The sequence below is a fragment of the Oncorhynchus kisutch genome, linkage group LG20 (assembly GCF_002021735.2).
Source record: "Oncorhynchus kisutch isolate 150728-3 linkage group LG20, Okis_V2, whole genome shotgun sequence".
Taxonomy (NCBI): domain Eukaryota; kingdom Metazoa; phylum Chordata; class Actinopteri; order Salmoniformes; family Salmonidae; genus Oncorhynchus; species Oncorhynchus kisutch.
The window spans coordinates 40,817,431-40,832,859 of NC_034193.2; the positions used below are offsets into that span (position 1 = coordinate 40,817,431).

Below are 15,429 nucleotides of genomic sequence, written 5' to 3' on the forward strand. Positions count from 1 at the left end.
AGAGACAGAGACAGAGAGAGAGAGTGTGTGTGTGGAGTTATGAGGGCCTGACTGGAGCCCCTGCTGTGAGATCTCGACGGTGCATTAACTGAGGGGCTCACCACCACCCCAACCACCCTGAGTGTGTGTGTACCTCACCACCATCCCTGTCACAGCTTGTCCACCCAGTCCCAGCACCCATGAAACCAAATGAACCTCTTAGAGAGGACGTTATAGAGGAAATCAATATGACGTCCCTCACTGCGCTGTGCTTGGTTGGGTTGGTTACATTTAGGGCAGATTCTCATGCAAAACGCTCTCTTTCTAACTCAAAATGTTCAGTAGAAGCACTGTAGTCTAACTCAAAATGTTCAGTAGAGACGGATGTTTTTCTAACTCAAAATGTTCAGTAGAAGCACTGTAGTCTAACTCAAAATGTTCAGTAGAGACGGATGTTTTTCTAACTCAAAATGTTCAGTAGACACTAGCCTTTCTAACTCAAAATGTTTAGTAGGCAGTCTTTCTAACTCAAAATGTTCAGTAGACACTAGCCTTTCTAACTCAAAATGTTTAGTAGGCAGTCTTTCTAACTCAAAATGTTCAGTGGACACTAGCCTTTCTAACTCAAAATGTTCAGTAGAAACTGTAGTCCTAACTCAAAATGTTCAGTAGACACTAGCCTTTCTAACTCAAAATGTTCAGGAGACACTAGCCTTTCTAACTCAAAATGTTTAGTAGGCAGTCTTTCTAACTCAAAATGTTCAGTGGACACTAGCCTTTCTAACTCAAAATGTTCAGTAGAAACTGTAGTCCTAACTCAAAATGTTCAGTAGACACTAGCCTTTAATTCAAAATGTACAGTAGACAGTCTTTCTAACTCAAAATGTTCAGTAGACACTAGCCTTTCTAACTCAAAATGTTCAGTAGAGACTGTAGTCCTAACTCAAAATGTTCAGTAGAGACTGTAGTCCTAACTCAAAATGTTCAGTAGAGACTGTAGTCCTAACTCAAAATGTTCAGTAGAGACTGTAGTCCTAACTCAAAATGTTCAGTAGAGACTGTAGTCCTAACTCAAAATGTTCAGTAGAGACTGTAGTCCTAACTCAAAATGTTCAGTAGAGGCACTTTAGTGGATGTGCTGATACAAATCAATAGGAAACAAGACACTAAGATACTATAGGATGCACGTACATGGTGGGTAAATGCACGGAAATGGTGTTTAAGCACATTTTTACGTGGTCTAAATGGCGCTTACATTAGTTTCATGCTAAAATAGCATTGTTAAAGTTAGTGCTTATGTTACTCTCTACAGCCGGGGTTCAGTATTCCTTCCCTGAATAGTACGCCTACTGAGGCAGGCTGCTTAGCCTACATAGATAATCAATGATATGTAGACCTTGGCTTCTCTGTGATAAGTTTGAACCAACCCTAGGGCACAACGATGTTTGTCCGAGTCAGCGGGAGTGTGTGTGTGTGTGTGTCCTGAGCTGTCGACTCGGATGTGGATCACCACGGAGACGGGGGCGCAGGCCAGACAATGACAAAGAGGACCACCCCTCTCCCTCCCCACACACACACACACACTCCCCATGTCCCTACCTCTGGGGCGATGTAGTCGGGCGTCCCACAGAAGGTGCGAGTGGTCACGCCCTCGTGTATGTTCTCTTTACACATGCCAAAGTCAGCGATCTTAATGTGGCCCTCCGAGTCCAGCATCACGTTGTCCAGCTTCAGATCCCTGCAGGAGACAACCGCATCATGTGACAAGGGCCAAATGTATTTTAGGGCCTTTACACCACTCCTGTTAACTTCCTTACATTTCCATATTCAATGGATTCCTTCGTGGTTTGACAATTCACCGTGTACAGTAAACATTGATCCTAGAATGGGATAAAGTGCCTCTGAGTTGGTATACATTGGAAGAAGACCCACCTGTAAATGACTCCTTTCTTGTGCAGGAAGGACAGGCCGACAGAGATCTCTGCTGCGTAGAACCTGCAACGACACGCTCCGTGTTAGACAGCCCTGAAGCCATTCATCTCAAACAGGGAAGGGTTGTAAAGGACTGTAATGTGCTGAACACAACCTGACAGCCGAGGTATAAGAATTTATATTTCTGCTGTCTCTCCTTCTCCTCCGTGCTTCGCAGTGCCCAGTCTAGCTTGACCTCTCCCTTCCCCCGCTCTGTTCCAAGCCCTCTATTGATTTATCTTTTACACACACACACACACTTTTATTCCCCCTATTTATACTGACCAAGAATATAAATGCAACAATTTCAAAGATTTTACTGAGTTACAGTTCATAGAAAATCGGTTTAGGTCATGTGGTTTAGTAAGAAGAATGCCCCTCTCCCCACAGGTGTGATTACTTCCTCTGAGGGGTTAGAGCTTGAGGTAGTCACCTCATACTTGTGAGTATGGCTAGGCGGTACACTGTTCTTCTCTCAGCACATATCAAAGCTGCAGGCTAAAGTTACATCTAGACTTGGTTTCCTCTATTGAAATCGTTCCATTTCTCACCCCAGCTGCCAAACTAACCCTGATTCAGATGACCATCCTACCCATGCCAGATTACGGAGACGTAATTTATAGATTGGCAGGTAAGGGTGCTCTCGAGTGACTAGATGCTCTTTACCATTCGGACATCAGATTTGCCCCCAATGCTCCTTATAGGACACATCACTGCACTCTATACTCTTCTGTAAACTGGTAATCTCTGTAGACCCGTCGCAAGACTCACTGGTTGATGCTTATTTATAAATCCCTCTTAGGCCTCACTCCCTATCTGAGATATCTACTGCAGCCCTCATCCTCCACATACAACACCCGTTCTGCCAGTCACATTCTGTTAAAGATCCCCAAAGCACACACATCCCTGGGTCACTCGTCTTTTCAGATCGCTGCAGCTAGCGACTGGAACGAGCTGCAACAAAACACTCAAACTGGAGAGTTTTATCTCAATCTCTTCATTCAAAGACTCAAGCATGGACACTCTTACTGACAGTTATGACTGCTTTCCGTGATGTATTGTTTTTATTTTTTATTTTTACCCCTTTTTCTCCCCAATTTCGTGGTATCCAACTGTTTAGTAGCTACTATCTTGTCTCATCGCTACAACTCCCGTACGGGCTCGGGAGAGACAAAGGTTGAAAGTCATGCGTCCTCTGATACACAGCCCAACCAAGCCGCACTGCTTCTTAATAATGTGTCGGAGGAAACACCGTTTTGTGCTGCTACCATGTTGTGTTGCTACCATGTTTTGGTCATGTTGTGTTGCTACCATACTGTGTTGTCATGTGTTGCTGCCCTGTTATGTTGTTGTCTTAAGTCTCTCTTTATGTAGTGTTGTGTCTCTTGTTGTGATGTGTGTTTTGCTCTATATTTACTTTTTAAAATCCCAGCCCTCGTCCCCACAGGAGGCCTTTTGCCTTTTGGGAGGCCGTCATTGTGAATAAGAATTTGTTCTTAACTGACCTGCCTAGTTAAATAAAAAATATTTTATTTCAGCTAACAAAAATGATTATTATTATTATTATTTTTTTTTACAAATGTTTAACCGTTATTTAACTAGGCAAGTCAGTTAAGAACAAATCCTTATTTACAATGACTGCCTACCCCGGCCAAACCCGGACGACGCTGGGCCAATTGTGCGCCGCCCTATGGGACTCCCAATCACGGCCGGGTGTGATACAGCCTGGAATCGAACCAGGGATTGTAGTGACGCCTCTTGCACTGAGATGCAGTGCCTTGGACTGCTGCGCCACTCGGGAGCAGAAACATGGGACCAACACTTTCCATACTGCGTTTTGATTGGTGTTCCGTATAAAAGGGGAAAGCGAGGGGAAGGGTAACTTACACCGCCTGCGGCTCTTTGAACTTGCCCACTTGTTGGATGTGGTACATGAGGTCTCCTCCAGTCACGTACTCCATGACAAAGTACAGTCGGTCCTAGGCAGAGAGGGAGACAGAGATGGGGGTGTTAGATATCATTTAACATTGTTTTCCCATAATGTTTTGGGTTGGCATCCGTTCTACCCTCATATACCGTGACATGATAACAGCCGTGTCAGAAAGACAGAGGCTTTCGTCATTATACTGTAGGACCCAGTGACGAGGCTGTTGTGTAGTATTGAGTCACACATAGGGGATACGGTGGAGTGTTAAGTAAAATGGGGCAGCAGCGTAGCCTAGTGGTTAGAGCGTTGGACTAGTAACCGAAAGGTTGCAAGATTGAATCCCCGACAAATCTGTCGTTCTGCCCCTGAACAAGGCAGTTAACCCACTGTTCCTAGGCCGTCATTGAAAATAAGAATTTGTTCTTATCTGACGTGCCGAGTTAAATAAAAGGTAAAATCAAATTTTAAAAACTATAGAAAGCCGAACAACAACATCAGAGGAAAAAGTACACCCCTCAGAAATATTTCCCATGTATGACTCGATTATGTGAAGTAATGAAGTAAATCCCTCAGACAGCCCCTTTACCTGTCTGTCCTGCACTAGTCACAGGGCGACATTTTCAAAGTGCAAAACTTAACATGCACCTCATTATTACCCGGTGGTTCGAGCCCTGAATACTGATTGGCTAAAAGACGTGGTATATCACCAGACTGTGTACCACAGGTATGACAAAATATTACCATATACTGGTCTAATTACGTTGGTAAACAGTTTATAATAGCAATAAGGCACCTCTGGGGTTTGTGGTCAATATAGCACGGCTAAGGGCTGTGTCCAGGCACTCTGCATTGTGTCGTGGCCTTAGAACAGCCTTTAGCCGTGGTATATTGGCCATATACCACACCTTCTCGGGACTTGTTGCTTAATTATGATCTGGAAGTGTGATTTAATTTGAAACTTTCCTTCAACATTGTGCGTTCTGAAGAGAGGCGACCAATTTATGTATTCCTCAGCTTACTAAACCCTAGTTAAATCAATCGCCTCCTTATAACGCACATCATTGACGAATACATTTGAAATTAAATCACACTGCGAGATTATAATGAGGTTAGCCGTATTTTATGCACTTTGCTCAAGAGGCTTGACATAACCTGGCAGACAAGGCAAATGGTTTCCTTAAACAATTACCCTCAAAGTGATCGTGGCACCTTATTGTGAAGAGGATTTGGACTTCTCATCACTTAAAATGCATAGAATTTTAGATTTCCACTTTGGGGGATGGGTGTGTGTGTGTATGCGTGTTCGCCACCGTACGGTGCAGATGGTGCCTGCCCTTTGTCGTCTCTGCCGGAGAGAGATTGAGGGATTAAAGATTAAGGAGGAATGAGAAGTGCTGAAAAAGTGGACAGATTAAAACAAGAAAAATGTAATTGAACTTGTGTGTGTGTGTGTGTGTGTGTGTGTGTGTATATACGTGGGTGGTGTACATTTGTGTGTGTGTGTGTGTGTGTATATACGTGGGTGGTGTACATTTGTGTGTGTGTGTGTGTGTGTGTGTGTGTGTATATACGTGGGTGGTGTACATTTGTGTGTGTGTGTGTGTATATACGTGGGTGGTGTACATTTGTGTGTGTGTGTGTGTGTATATACGTGGGTGGTGAACATTTGTGTGTGTGTGTGTGTGTATATACGTGGGTGGTGAACATTTGTGTGTGTGTGAGAGTGTGTGTGTGTATATACGTGGGTGGTGTACATTTGTGTGTGTGTGTGTGTGTGTATATACGTGGGTGTTGTACATTTGTGTGTGTGTGTGTGTGTGTGTGTGTGTGTATATACGTGGGTGGTGTACATTTGTGTGTGTGTATATACGTGGGTGGTAAACATTTGTGTGTGTGTGTGTGTGTGTGTGTGTGTGTGTGTGTGTGTATGTACGTGGGTGGTGTACATTTGTGTGTGTGTGTGTATATACGTGGGTGGTGTACATTTGTGTGTGTGTGTGTGTGTGTATATACGTGGGTGTTGTACATTTGTGTGTGTGTGTGTGTGTGTGTGTGTGTGTGTGTGTGTATATACGTGGGTGGTGTACATTTGTGTGTGTGTGTGTGTATATACGTGGGTGGTAAACATTTGTGTGTGTGTGTGTGTGTGTGTATGTACGTGGGTGGTGTACATTTGTGTGTGTGTGTGTATATACGTGGGTGGTGTACATTTGTGTGTGTGTGTGTGTGTGTGTATATACGTGGGTGGTGTACATTTGTGTGTGTGTGTGTGTGTGTGTATATATGTGTGTGTGTGTATATATGTGTGTGTGTGTGTATATACGTGTGTGTATATATGTGTGTGTGTGTATATACGTGGGTGGTGTACATTTGTGTGTGTGTATATACGTGGGTGGTGTACATTTGTGTGTGTGTGTGTGTGTGTAGTAACTTGACAAGGAATGCCCACACACAATTCAATATTACTTTCCTTTACTTTCAACCTAATAAATAAAGGTATTTGAAAGTGATACAGCCCACTTAACCTGTGGTAGAATCGCATCGAACAACTACAACTCTGGGTGATGACATCATCAAAGGGGAAAGGTCACGGTCAAGGCCAATAATAACCATGAACACATGAATAGTAATCATACTATACTGCAGGTAAGTACAATAGCCTATCCAATGTAATTATTTATTTAGTGTCATAGAGGAGCTTGAGGAGTTAGAGAAATATAATATATGTGTGTGTGTGTGTGTGTGTGTGTGTGTGTGTGTGTGTGTGTGTGTGTGTGTGCCCCACCACAATAACCACAGCCACATCATCATCATCATCAACATCGACGGACAGCAAAAAAGCAAGCAAATGGTGTGTTTGTGTGGGCGTGCCCATATGCCCACGTGTGTGTGTGTATGTGTGCGTGTGTCTGTAGTCTCCATACCACGGTCTGGAAACAGGAGTGGAGTGAAGTGAGGAAGGGTGGTTTGTCCTGCTGGGCCAGGACTCTCTTCTCGATCATGGTACACTCCACATCATCGTCCTGAATCACCACGTCCTTCTTCAGGATCTTGACGGCGTACAGCTCCTCCGTGGGCTTCATCTCTGCCAGGATCACCTGGTACACAGGAGCACGAGAGGTCAAAGGTTAGACCGAAGGCTTCTAATAGGGTGGCTTAAGGCGGATAGTGACGCTATTAACTCAACTGTTATGTTGTTACTATGCTTACTAGTCAACTGACGCGTGGATATACTCATTTAGTCACGTTGTGCTACTTCGAGGTACGGACAGTCTGAACCGAAACGTGGCATTGCACTCATTCATTGCGTGACTCGGTTCTGTGTAAATTGTGGATGATGTGACTATGATGTGACTCACGCACACCGACAATAGACTTGGATCTGAATCAAGTTCAGATTTTGTCCGATAGATAACATCCCAGGACCTTCATTGATTTCAGAAGCCAATAAGAATAACTCAAATCACTGTGGGGAAGTTTCCCAAACACAGAACAAGCAAAGATCGACACACAAAAAAAAAACGAGATCAATGGAGAATCTTCATTTTGAAAGTGCTTTTCTGTCCAGGACTCGGCTTAATCTGTGTCCGGGAGACTACCGCTTCACCGCCTTAAAAATACAAGTCAGATCCTGGGCTCACCTTGCCGAAGCTGCCTTTCCCCAGCACGGCCAGGAAGTTGAAGTCGGTGAGTTTGACCGAGTCCAGGTTGTTAGAGGGCAGACTAGACGGGCTGTCATCTGATGGAGAGATCACCTTCTTAGTACCAGGGCCCAGCTTGGCTTTCTATGTGTGGTGAGGAGAGGGGATCAGCGTGAGACGCACACACACACACGACGCACCCACACACACACTGCTGTGCAGCCTTTTATAACACAATAGAACACCATTAAAAAAACATGTATTTAACTTTATTTAACTTTCACTTAGGAGGAGATGGAACACAGATAGACACAGAGGGTATAAAGAAAAGTAAATATGGATTTACAGAACACATGTTGAATACTCCTGACTTTGCCATTATGCTAACTCATTATGGTAAAATAACTCCCCTTTTTGTGGCATTTACAAGAAACCCTGAGGTCAAAATGTTGAAATTCATCTAAACACATTTGAATGAATTACTGTCAAACTCCCTCAGTGATAATGCATTGTCATTGGTCAATGTGCCATCCAATCAAGTATCAATCGCAACGCTAAAGTGTGTCCACTACATGCTCTTACAAAGCTTCAACCGTGCTTGGTTCAGAATCAGAGCAAGACGGTAAAACCCTCCTGGCCTCGAACACACACATGCACTAAAACACACCCGTTTTCGCACACTCTTGCGACCTCCATTTTCTCCAGAGGCCATCGATTCCATCGGTTTCCCAGGCAGTGGGAACATGGCGGTGTCACAGCAGCCTGGGTGCCATTATCATTCTTCACCCTTACTCACAGGTGTCCAATCTCTCCACACACACACACACACACACACCTCAAGAGCTTGGGCCAAATCGAGCAGCTGGCCCAGTCATGCTAAACCTGGTCCACACTACAGCTCAACCTCGTCTGTCTAGTACACTGGACAGGCTGGCAGCACATGACACACAACAATAAAAAGCTGCCCATTTGTGTAGAATATATACAATAATCCCAAAAAATTAACTGAACCAAAGACATCTGAGCCCATTGGAAATCTGTCCAATGAATTGACACGTCACCCCCCTTGGTGTTCATGGCTAGACGAGGTGTAGTAAACTGGTCAGGCGGCTTTAGTTTGGTTCATGGCGTCTGCATACAAGCCCAGATCATTCCTAGCCCCTCACCCTCTTCACGTCGCGTCGATCCGACAGGATGTGATAGACATGAGCAAAAGGTTATAGCTCCACCCTGCCCTCTGATAGGCTAGGTGAAGACTTTGCCATACTGCTTACACCTGTCCACTCCTGGCAGGTGACTATGCTACAGTGGCTAGGGGTTGTTTAGCGGGCGGGGCCTAGAAATAGCTAGTGAGGTATAGGCAGCACACTATCTGGCGAAGCAGACCACGGCACACCTATAAGCGAAGCCAACGAGAGGAAGAGACTTGCAAAAGCGGACGCACCTGAACTTTGGTTTTGTTGGCTTTGTCCTTTGCCTGCAACCACAGCAGGGGAGAGGAGAACAAAGAACGCCTGACGGCTGAGACACAGCCGTACTATCAGAAGCACTATATATAGACATGCTTTATCTCAGGAGCACAGTCGCTCAAAAGACTAAACGCATTGACAACACAGGCACATTTATTTTTCAGGAGCACTCGCTCATAACACCAAAGCACTGAAACAATTGATCTCGGGAGCACAGGTCGCTCATAACACTAACCCACTGATGCAAAGGAACACGTTATTTCAGGAGCACAGGTCGCTCATAACACTAACCCACTGATGCAAAGGAACACGTTATTTCAGGAGCACAGTGGCTCATACTGGGTTTTACAACAAAGTGCTATGGGGACATCTAGTGGTAAATGGTGGAAACTACAACTGTGGCTTTCTTACTACGTTTCTTTCTCACTAACAAAAGACAAAACAAATGCATTCAGAATCATTTTGAGTTTGTCTAGAGTGCCATTTCCTTTACAAGGGGTCAGTTTGACAAATTCCTAAGCAAAGGTCAAAGACCTCAAACTGACACTATGAAATATAGGGTCTAAAACCATAAACCAGCATGTCATAAATGATGTGTTTCATGATAACTTTATGTAATGATACAGAATACATTCAGAAAGTATTCCGACCCCTTGAATTTTTCCAGATTCCAGATGGTTGTCCTTCTGGAAGGTTCTCCCATCTCCACAGAGGAACTCTAGAGCTCTGTCAGAGTGATCATCGGGTTCTTGGTCACCTCCCTGACCAAGGCCCCTCTCTCCCAACTGCTTAGTTTGGCCGGGCGGCCAGCTCTAGGAAGAATCTTGGTGGTTTCAAACTTTTTCTATTTAAGAATGATGGAGGCCACTGTGTTTTTGGGGACCTTCAATGCTGCAGAAATATTTTGGTACCTTTCCCCAGATCTGTGCCTCGACACAATCCTGTCTCGGAGCTCTACGTACAATTCCTTCGACCTCATGGTTAACTTTTTTGCTCTGACATGCACTGTCAACTGTGGGACCTGATATAGACAGGTGTGTGCCTTTCCAAAACATGTCCAATCAATTGAATTTACCACAGGTGGACTCCAATCAAGTTGTTTAAACATCTCAAGGAGGATCAATGGAAACAGGATACACCTGAGCTCAATTTGGAGTCTCACAGCAAAGGGTCTGAAATGTAAATAAGATATTTCTGTTCTTTATTTGTAATAAATTTGCTAAAAGAAAAAAAAGAAAACTGTTTTCACTTTGTCATTATGGGGTATTGTGTGTAGATCGATGAGGAAAATAAGGCTGTAACGTAACAAAATGCGGAGAAAGGGAAGGGGTCTGAATACTTTCTGAATGCCCTGTAAACTGCACTGTATTCGATTCAATGCACCTCCAATGCAATGCATTTTAAAACCTGGCTTGATTACTGCCCTCTTGTAGATAAGCGATGAACAAACGTGAGAGAAATCAACTCCTCAAGTCAAAGTTTGTTGGTTGCGTACACAGTTTAGCAGATGCGTTAGCTAGCGGGTCCAACGAAATGCTCGTGTTGATAAAGACATAGTAAAAGCCACGTTATGGCCCTAGAAACTAACTGTGCTGTCCATCCTTGTATTGACCTCTCATTGCTATAGGCACACAGCTTAAACTTCCACCCTTGTACTGCTCTAGTATAGAACAAGCAGCCAAAAATAACCTATAGGCCAAAAAGGAGGAAGATAAAAAATAAATATGACCAGATAGTGATGAGAAATAAAAAAAAAACAGACAAAAAGTTTGATGACAGACAGATGTACATCATAGACAGACAGACAGATGTACATCATAGACAGACAGACAGATGTACATCATAGACAGACAGACAGATGTACATCATAGACAGACAGACAGATGTACATCATAGACAGACAGACAGTACACAGAAAGACATGGATGGGAAATCTTTACTAACAATCTCCTTCCAACCAGTTATCGCCCAAGGGGGAGTCCCCGATTCCCACCCCCTATATCCCCACCCGCTTTCCCTGTGCCTAGTCCATCCAGGTTAGGTGTACGTGGCTGCAGTATATACACAGACACCCGGCTACACAGTCGAGGGAGGAATAGGAGTGAGAGGTCCAGTTGGTGGAGCACGGCGCTTCCAACGCCAGGGTTGTGGGTTCGACTCCCATGGGGGACCAGTAGGGGGAAAAAAGATTGAAAATGTCTTCACTCACTACTGTCAGTAACTCTGGATAAGAGCATCTGCTAAAGGACCAAAACACGAAGAGTAGTACAGAAGAGGTGGAGGACTAATAAAGAGGGGGAAAAAGAGATAAGGGAGAGAAGGAGAAGAACAGAGTGTGTTTGTGTATGTGGGTGGTGGGGTTGGCTGCAATGTCCCTGTAATGAACAGGCACTGAAACATGTGTCCATCGTCCTACACTTCTGTCCTTGGGGTCTGCAGAGGTTAAGGCCTGTTTTCCTATTGGATGATATGAGGAATTCGCCCTGTGGGACACTTGTATTTTCAGCATATTGTATTTGTATACTGTCCTATTTTATTGTGGAAGGAGCCTACCTGTACGTACACAGTACCAGAAACGCTATCTTTGTAGAGAATAACATTTATATAAAAGCAAAGAAACATACAATTGTATTGTAGGACAATTTTCAGTCACATTTCCCTTCCAGCATGACAGCTTTTCACTTGGTTTTCTCAACACTAGACGAGGCTATTTACAGCTCAAGACAATGATTTACGAGAGCAATTCCTGCCATCTGATGGCTCTTGTTCTTGTGCTAATTCCAACCCCACACTGAGAACAAATTGTTAGTAAACTGGATCTATTTGCAGTAGCCTTAAACCACGTACAAATGATCAGAGCAGAAGAGAGTGAGAAAGCGAGTGATTGGACACAAAAGAGGAAGACAAAAGAGGAACAGAGGCAAGGAAAGGAGACAGCGGATGGGAGGACGGGAGCGAGGAGAGGAGAGATACCTTTAGGAAGTGATAGTTAATTTGGCAATCCTGGAAGAGAGGGAGAGAGACGGGGGGGGAAAGGGAGGAGAGAAACTCAGGCATTAGATTTGACAAGACAAAGGGTGGGCATCTAGAGGTCTCACAGAGCACAGATGAGAGATGAGGAAGTGTTACGCTAAGGGAGAAAAAGGAAGAGAGAGAGGGGCAGGCAGAAAGAGAGAAGGGCAGGCAGAGCGTGAGAGTGAGGAGGGAGACAGGGGAAGAGCGATAGGGAGAGACCGGAAGAGAGAGAGAAAGAGAAAGCTATTTTCTTAGACCAAACTTGTCTCAGTCAGACAGACACAGTAGTAGCTGTAAACAACAACAGGAAGTGACCTCAGCCCATTAACCCCAAACCTCTTGTGCATACCAGCCAAAGCGAGAATGATCTTTTACAATGCACCTACATTTGTGAAAGACATGGAAGAATATAATGCCACACATACCAACCTTAAGATATCTTGTCAGTGGGCCACAGAAATAGACTCTAACCCCTCCATCCCTCCACTCTAACCCCTCCACTCTAACCCCTCCACCCCTCCACTCTAATCCCTCCACTCTAACCCCTCCACCCTAACCCCTCCATCCCTCCACTCTAACCCCTCCATCCCTCCACTCTTACCCCTCCACAATAACCCCTCCATCCCTCCACTCTATCGCTCCACTCTAACCCCGCCACCCCTCCACTCTAACCCCTCCATCCCTCCACTCTAACCCCTCCATCCCTCCACTCTAACCCCTCCACAATAACCCCTCCATCCCTCCACTCTAATCGCTCCACTCTAACCCCTCCACTCTAATCCCTCCACTCTAATCCCTCCACTCTAACCCCTCCACCCTAACCCCTCCATCCCTCCACTCTAACCCCTCCATCCCTCCACTCTTACCCCTCCACAATAACCCCTCCATCCCTCCACTCTAATCCCTCCACCCCTCCACTCTAACCCCTCCATCCCTCCACTCTTACCCCTCCACAATAACCCCTCCATCCCTCCACTCTATCGCTCCACTCTAACCCCGCCACCCCTCCACTCTAACCCCTCCATCCCTCCACTCTAACCCCTCCATCCCTCCACTCTAACCCCTCCACAATAACCCCTCCATCCCTCCACTCTAATCCCTCCACCCCTCCACTCTAACCCCTCCATCCCTCCACGCTAACCCCCTCATCCCTCCACGCTAACCCCTCATCCCTCCACTCTAACCATCCATACCACCACTCTAACCCCTCCATAATAACCCATCCATCCCTCCACAATAACCCCTCCATCCCTCCACAATAACCCCTCATCCCTCCACAATAACCCCTCCATCCCTCCACAATAACCCCTCCATCCCTCCACTCTAACCCCTCCACCCCTCCACTCTAACCCCTCCATGCTAACCCCTCCATCCCTCCACTCTAACCCCTCCACTAAAACCCCTCCATCCCTCCACTCTAACCCCTCCATCCATCCACGCTAACCCCTACATTCCTCCACGCTAACCCCTCCATCCCTCCCCGCTAACCCCTCCATCACTCCACGCTAACCCCTCCATGCTAACCCCTCCATCCCTCCACGCTAACCCCTCCATCCCTCCACGCTAACCCCTCATCCCTCCACGCTAACCCCTCATCCCTCCACTCTAACCCCTCCATCCCTCCACTCTAACCCCTCCATCCCTCCACTCTAACCCCTCCACTAAAACCCCTCCATCCCTCCACTCTAACCCCTCCATCCATCCATGCTAACCCCTACATTCCTCCACGCTAACCCCTCCCCGCTAACCCCTCCATCCCTCCACGCTAACCCCTCAATGCTAACCCCTCCATCCCTCCACGCTAACCCCTCCATCCCTCCACAATAACCCCTCCATCGCTCCACTCTACCCCCTCCATCCCTCCACCCGAACTCCTCCATCCCTCCACTCTAACCCCTCCATGCTAACCCCTCATCCCTCCACGCTAACCCCTCATCCCTCCACTCGAACCCCTCCATCCCTCCACTCTAACCCCTCCACAATAACCCCTCCATCCCTCCACTCTAACCCCTCCATCCCTCCACTCTACCCCTCCATCCCTCCACTCTAACTCCTCCAACCCCTCCACTCTAACTCCTCCATCCCTCCACTCTAACTCCTCCATCCCTCCACTCTAACTCCTCCATCCCTCCACTCTAACTCCCCCATCCCTCCACTCTAACCCCCCCATCCCTCCACTCTAACCCCCCCATCCCTCCACTCTAACCCCTCCATCCCTCCACTCTAACCCCTCCACTCTAACCCCTCCATCCCACCACTCTAACCCCTCCATCCCACCACTCTAACCCCTCCATCCCACCACTCTAACCCCTCCATCCCTCCAAGTGATAATGACACACAGTACACTAGTGTTCATCTGAGGAAGTTCCCAGTCATACTTCATCAGCAAGACTAGCCACCCAGAGGGCCCTGCTGGGTACACGGTGTGATGTCTGTGGCCCCAGGCCGAGTCTGCACTCAACATGACGGAGAGGTGTACGGGCCATGGATGGGTCAAGCTATTCATCAATACTGTAGTCTCGTTACTGTTAACAGGCTCTGTCTATTGGACAAGGCTCAGTCAAAATATAACACAAGGCCATCAGCTGTGTCTACCTGATGAAACCAAAGGACAACACAAGAGTAACTGAAAGAAAATAAATAACAGCTCGAGAATGAAAACCTAATGCAGAGGTGGTTTGAGAACAAAATAAATAACATACTCAATATACTTTCAAATGACTAAAACCAAATGGAAACTGGGTAGAAATGATAATCAACCTATATACATACAGTTTCTCAACTATCCAGCTCTCTAACAATCACTAGACAGTCACGGAGCATCGAAGATTCCAAAAAAGAACATTTTTACGACGGCAAGGAAATGTAACATATTTTCACTGCGGCCTTCCGTTAATGACTGAATGTGGCCTCAGGGCCAAAATGAGTTTGACATTAATGCCCGTAAGACAAGTGGTGGATATCTTTCTATCCATATCATTCAATCAATTATGGAGCTTTTGGAATATAGTTCATTCAAATATAAACTAAAAATGATATTCTCAGGAGTAACGAACAAATCCTTCCTGCCCAAATCCATGTTCGTGCTGTTGAAGTAGCAGCTTTACAGTGACACCGGTCTGAGTCACCCCTGATTCTAGAACAGCGGGGGTCAAAGGTTAATCCCTACCATATTCTATAAGCCTGTATCTACAAAGCTGGATATACTATTGTCTTGGAGGACGAGAAAAAGACCACCGCACCTTCGAGCCACCCAGAATAATTAATAACGAGACAGCCTCTCATTGGGCGCCTGGAGACAGACGAGCGGCACAACAGAGTTTTAATTAACAGCCCTGTTTCCATGGAGAATCCATGGCCCTTTCATGTCCAGATTCTCCGGGACACACAGTGCTTACGGTCTGGAGGGGCATGGTGGCCATCTTGA

The 15,429-nt window shown here is 45.9% G+C and overlaps 1 protein-coding gene across 1 annotated transcript in view; it reads right to left on the reverse strand.

Moving 5' to 3' along the window:
• Positions 1-15,429, reverse strand: part of LOC109865703 (protein kinase C alpha type-like) — a 210,029-nt gene that overhangs the window by 39,884 nt on the left and 154,716 nt on the right. Inside the window, exons 9-13 of the mRNA XM_020454088.2 lie at positions 7,519-7,662; positions 6,802-6,975; positions 3,838-3,929; positions 1,912-1,974; positions 1,579-1,717 (exon numbers count right to left, since the gene is read on the reverse strand). Of these exons, the coding sequence (XP_020309677.1) occupies positions 1,579-1,717; positions 1,912-1,974; positions 3,838-3,929; positions 6,802-6,975; positions 7,519-7,662 (612 nt within the window). The remainder of the gene's footprint in view (positions 1-1,578; positions 1,718-1,911; positions 1,975-3,837; positions 3,930-6,801; positions 6,976-7,518; positions 7,663-15,429) is intronic.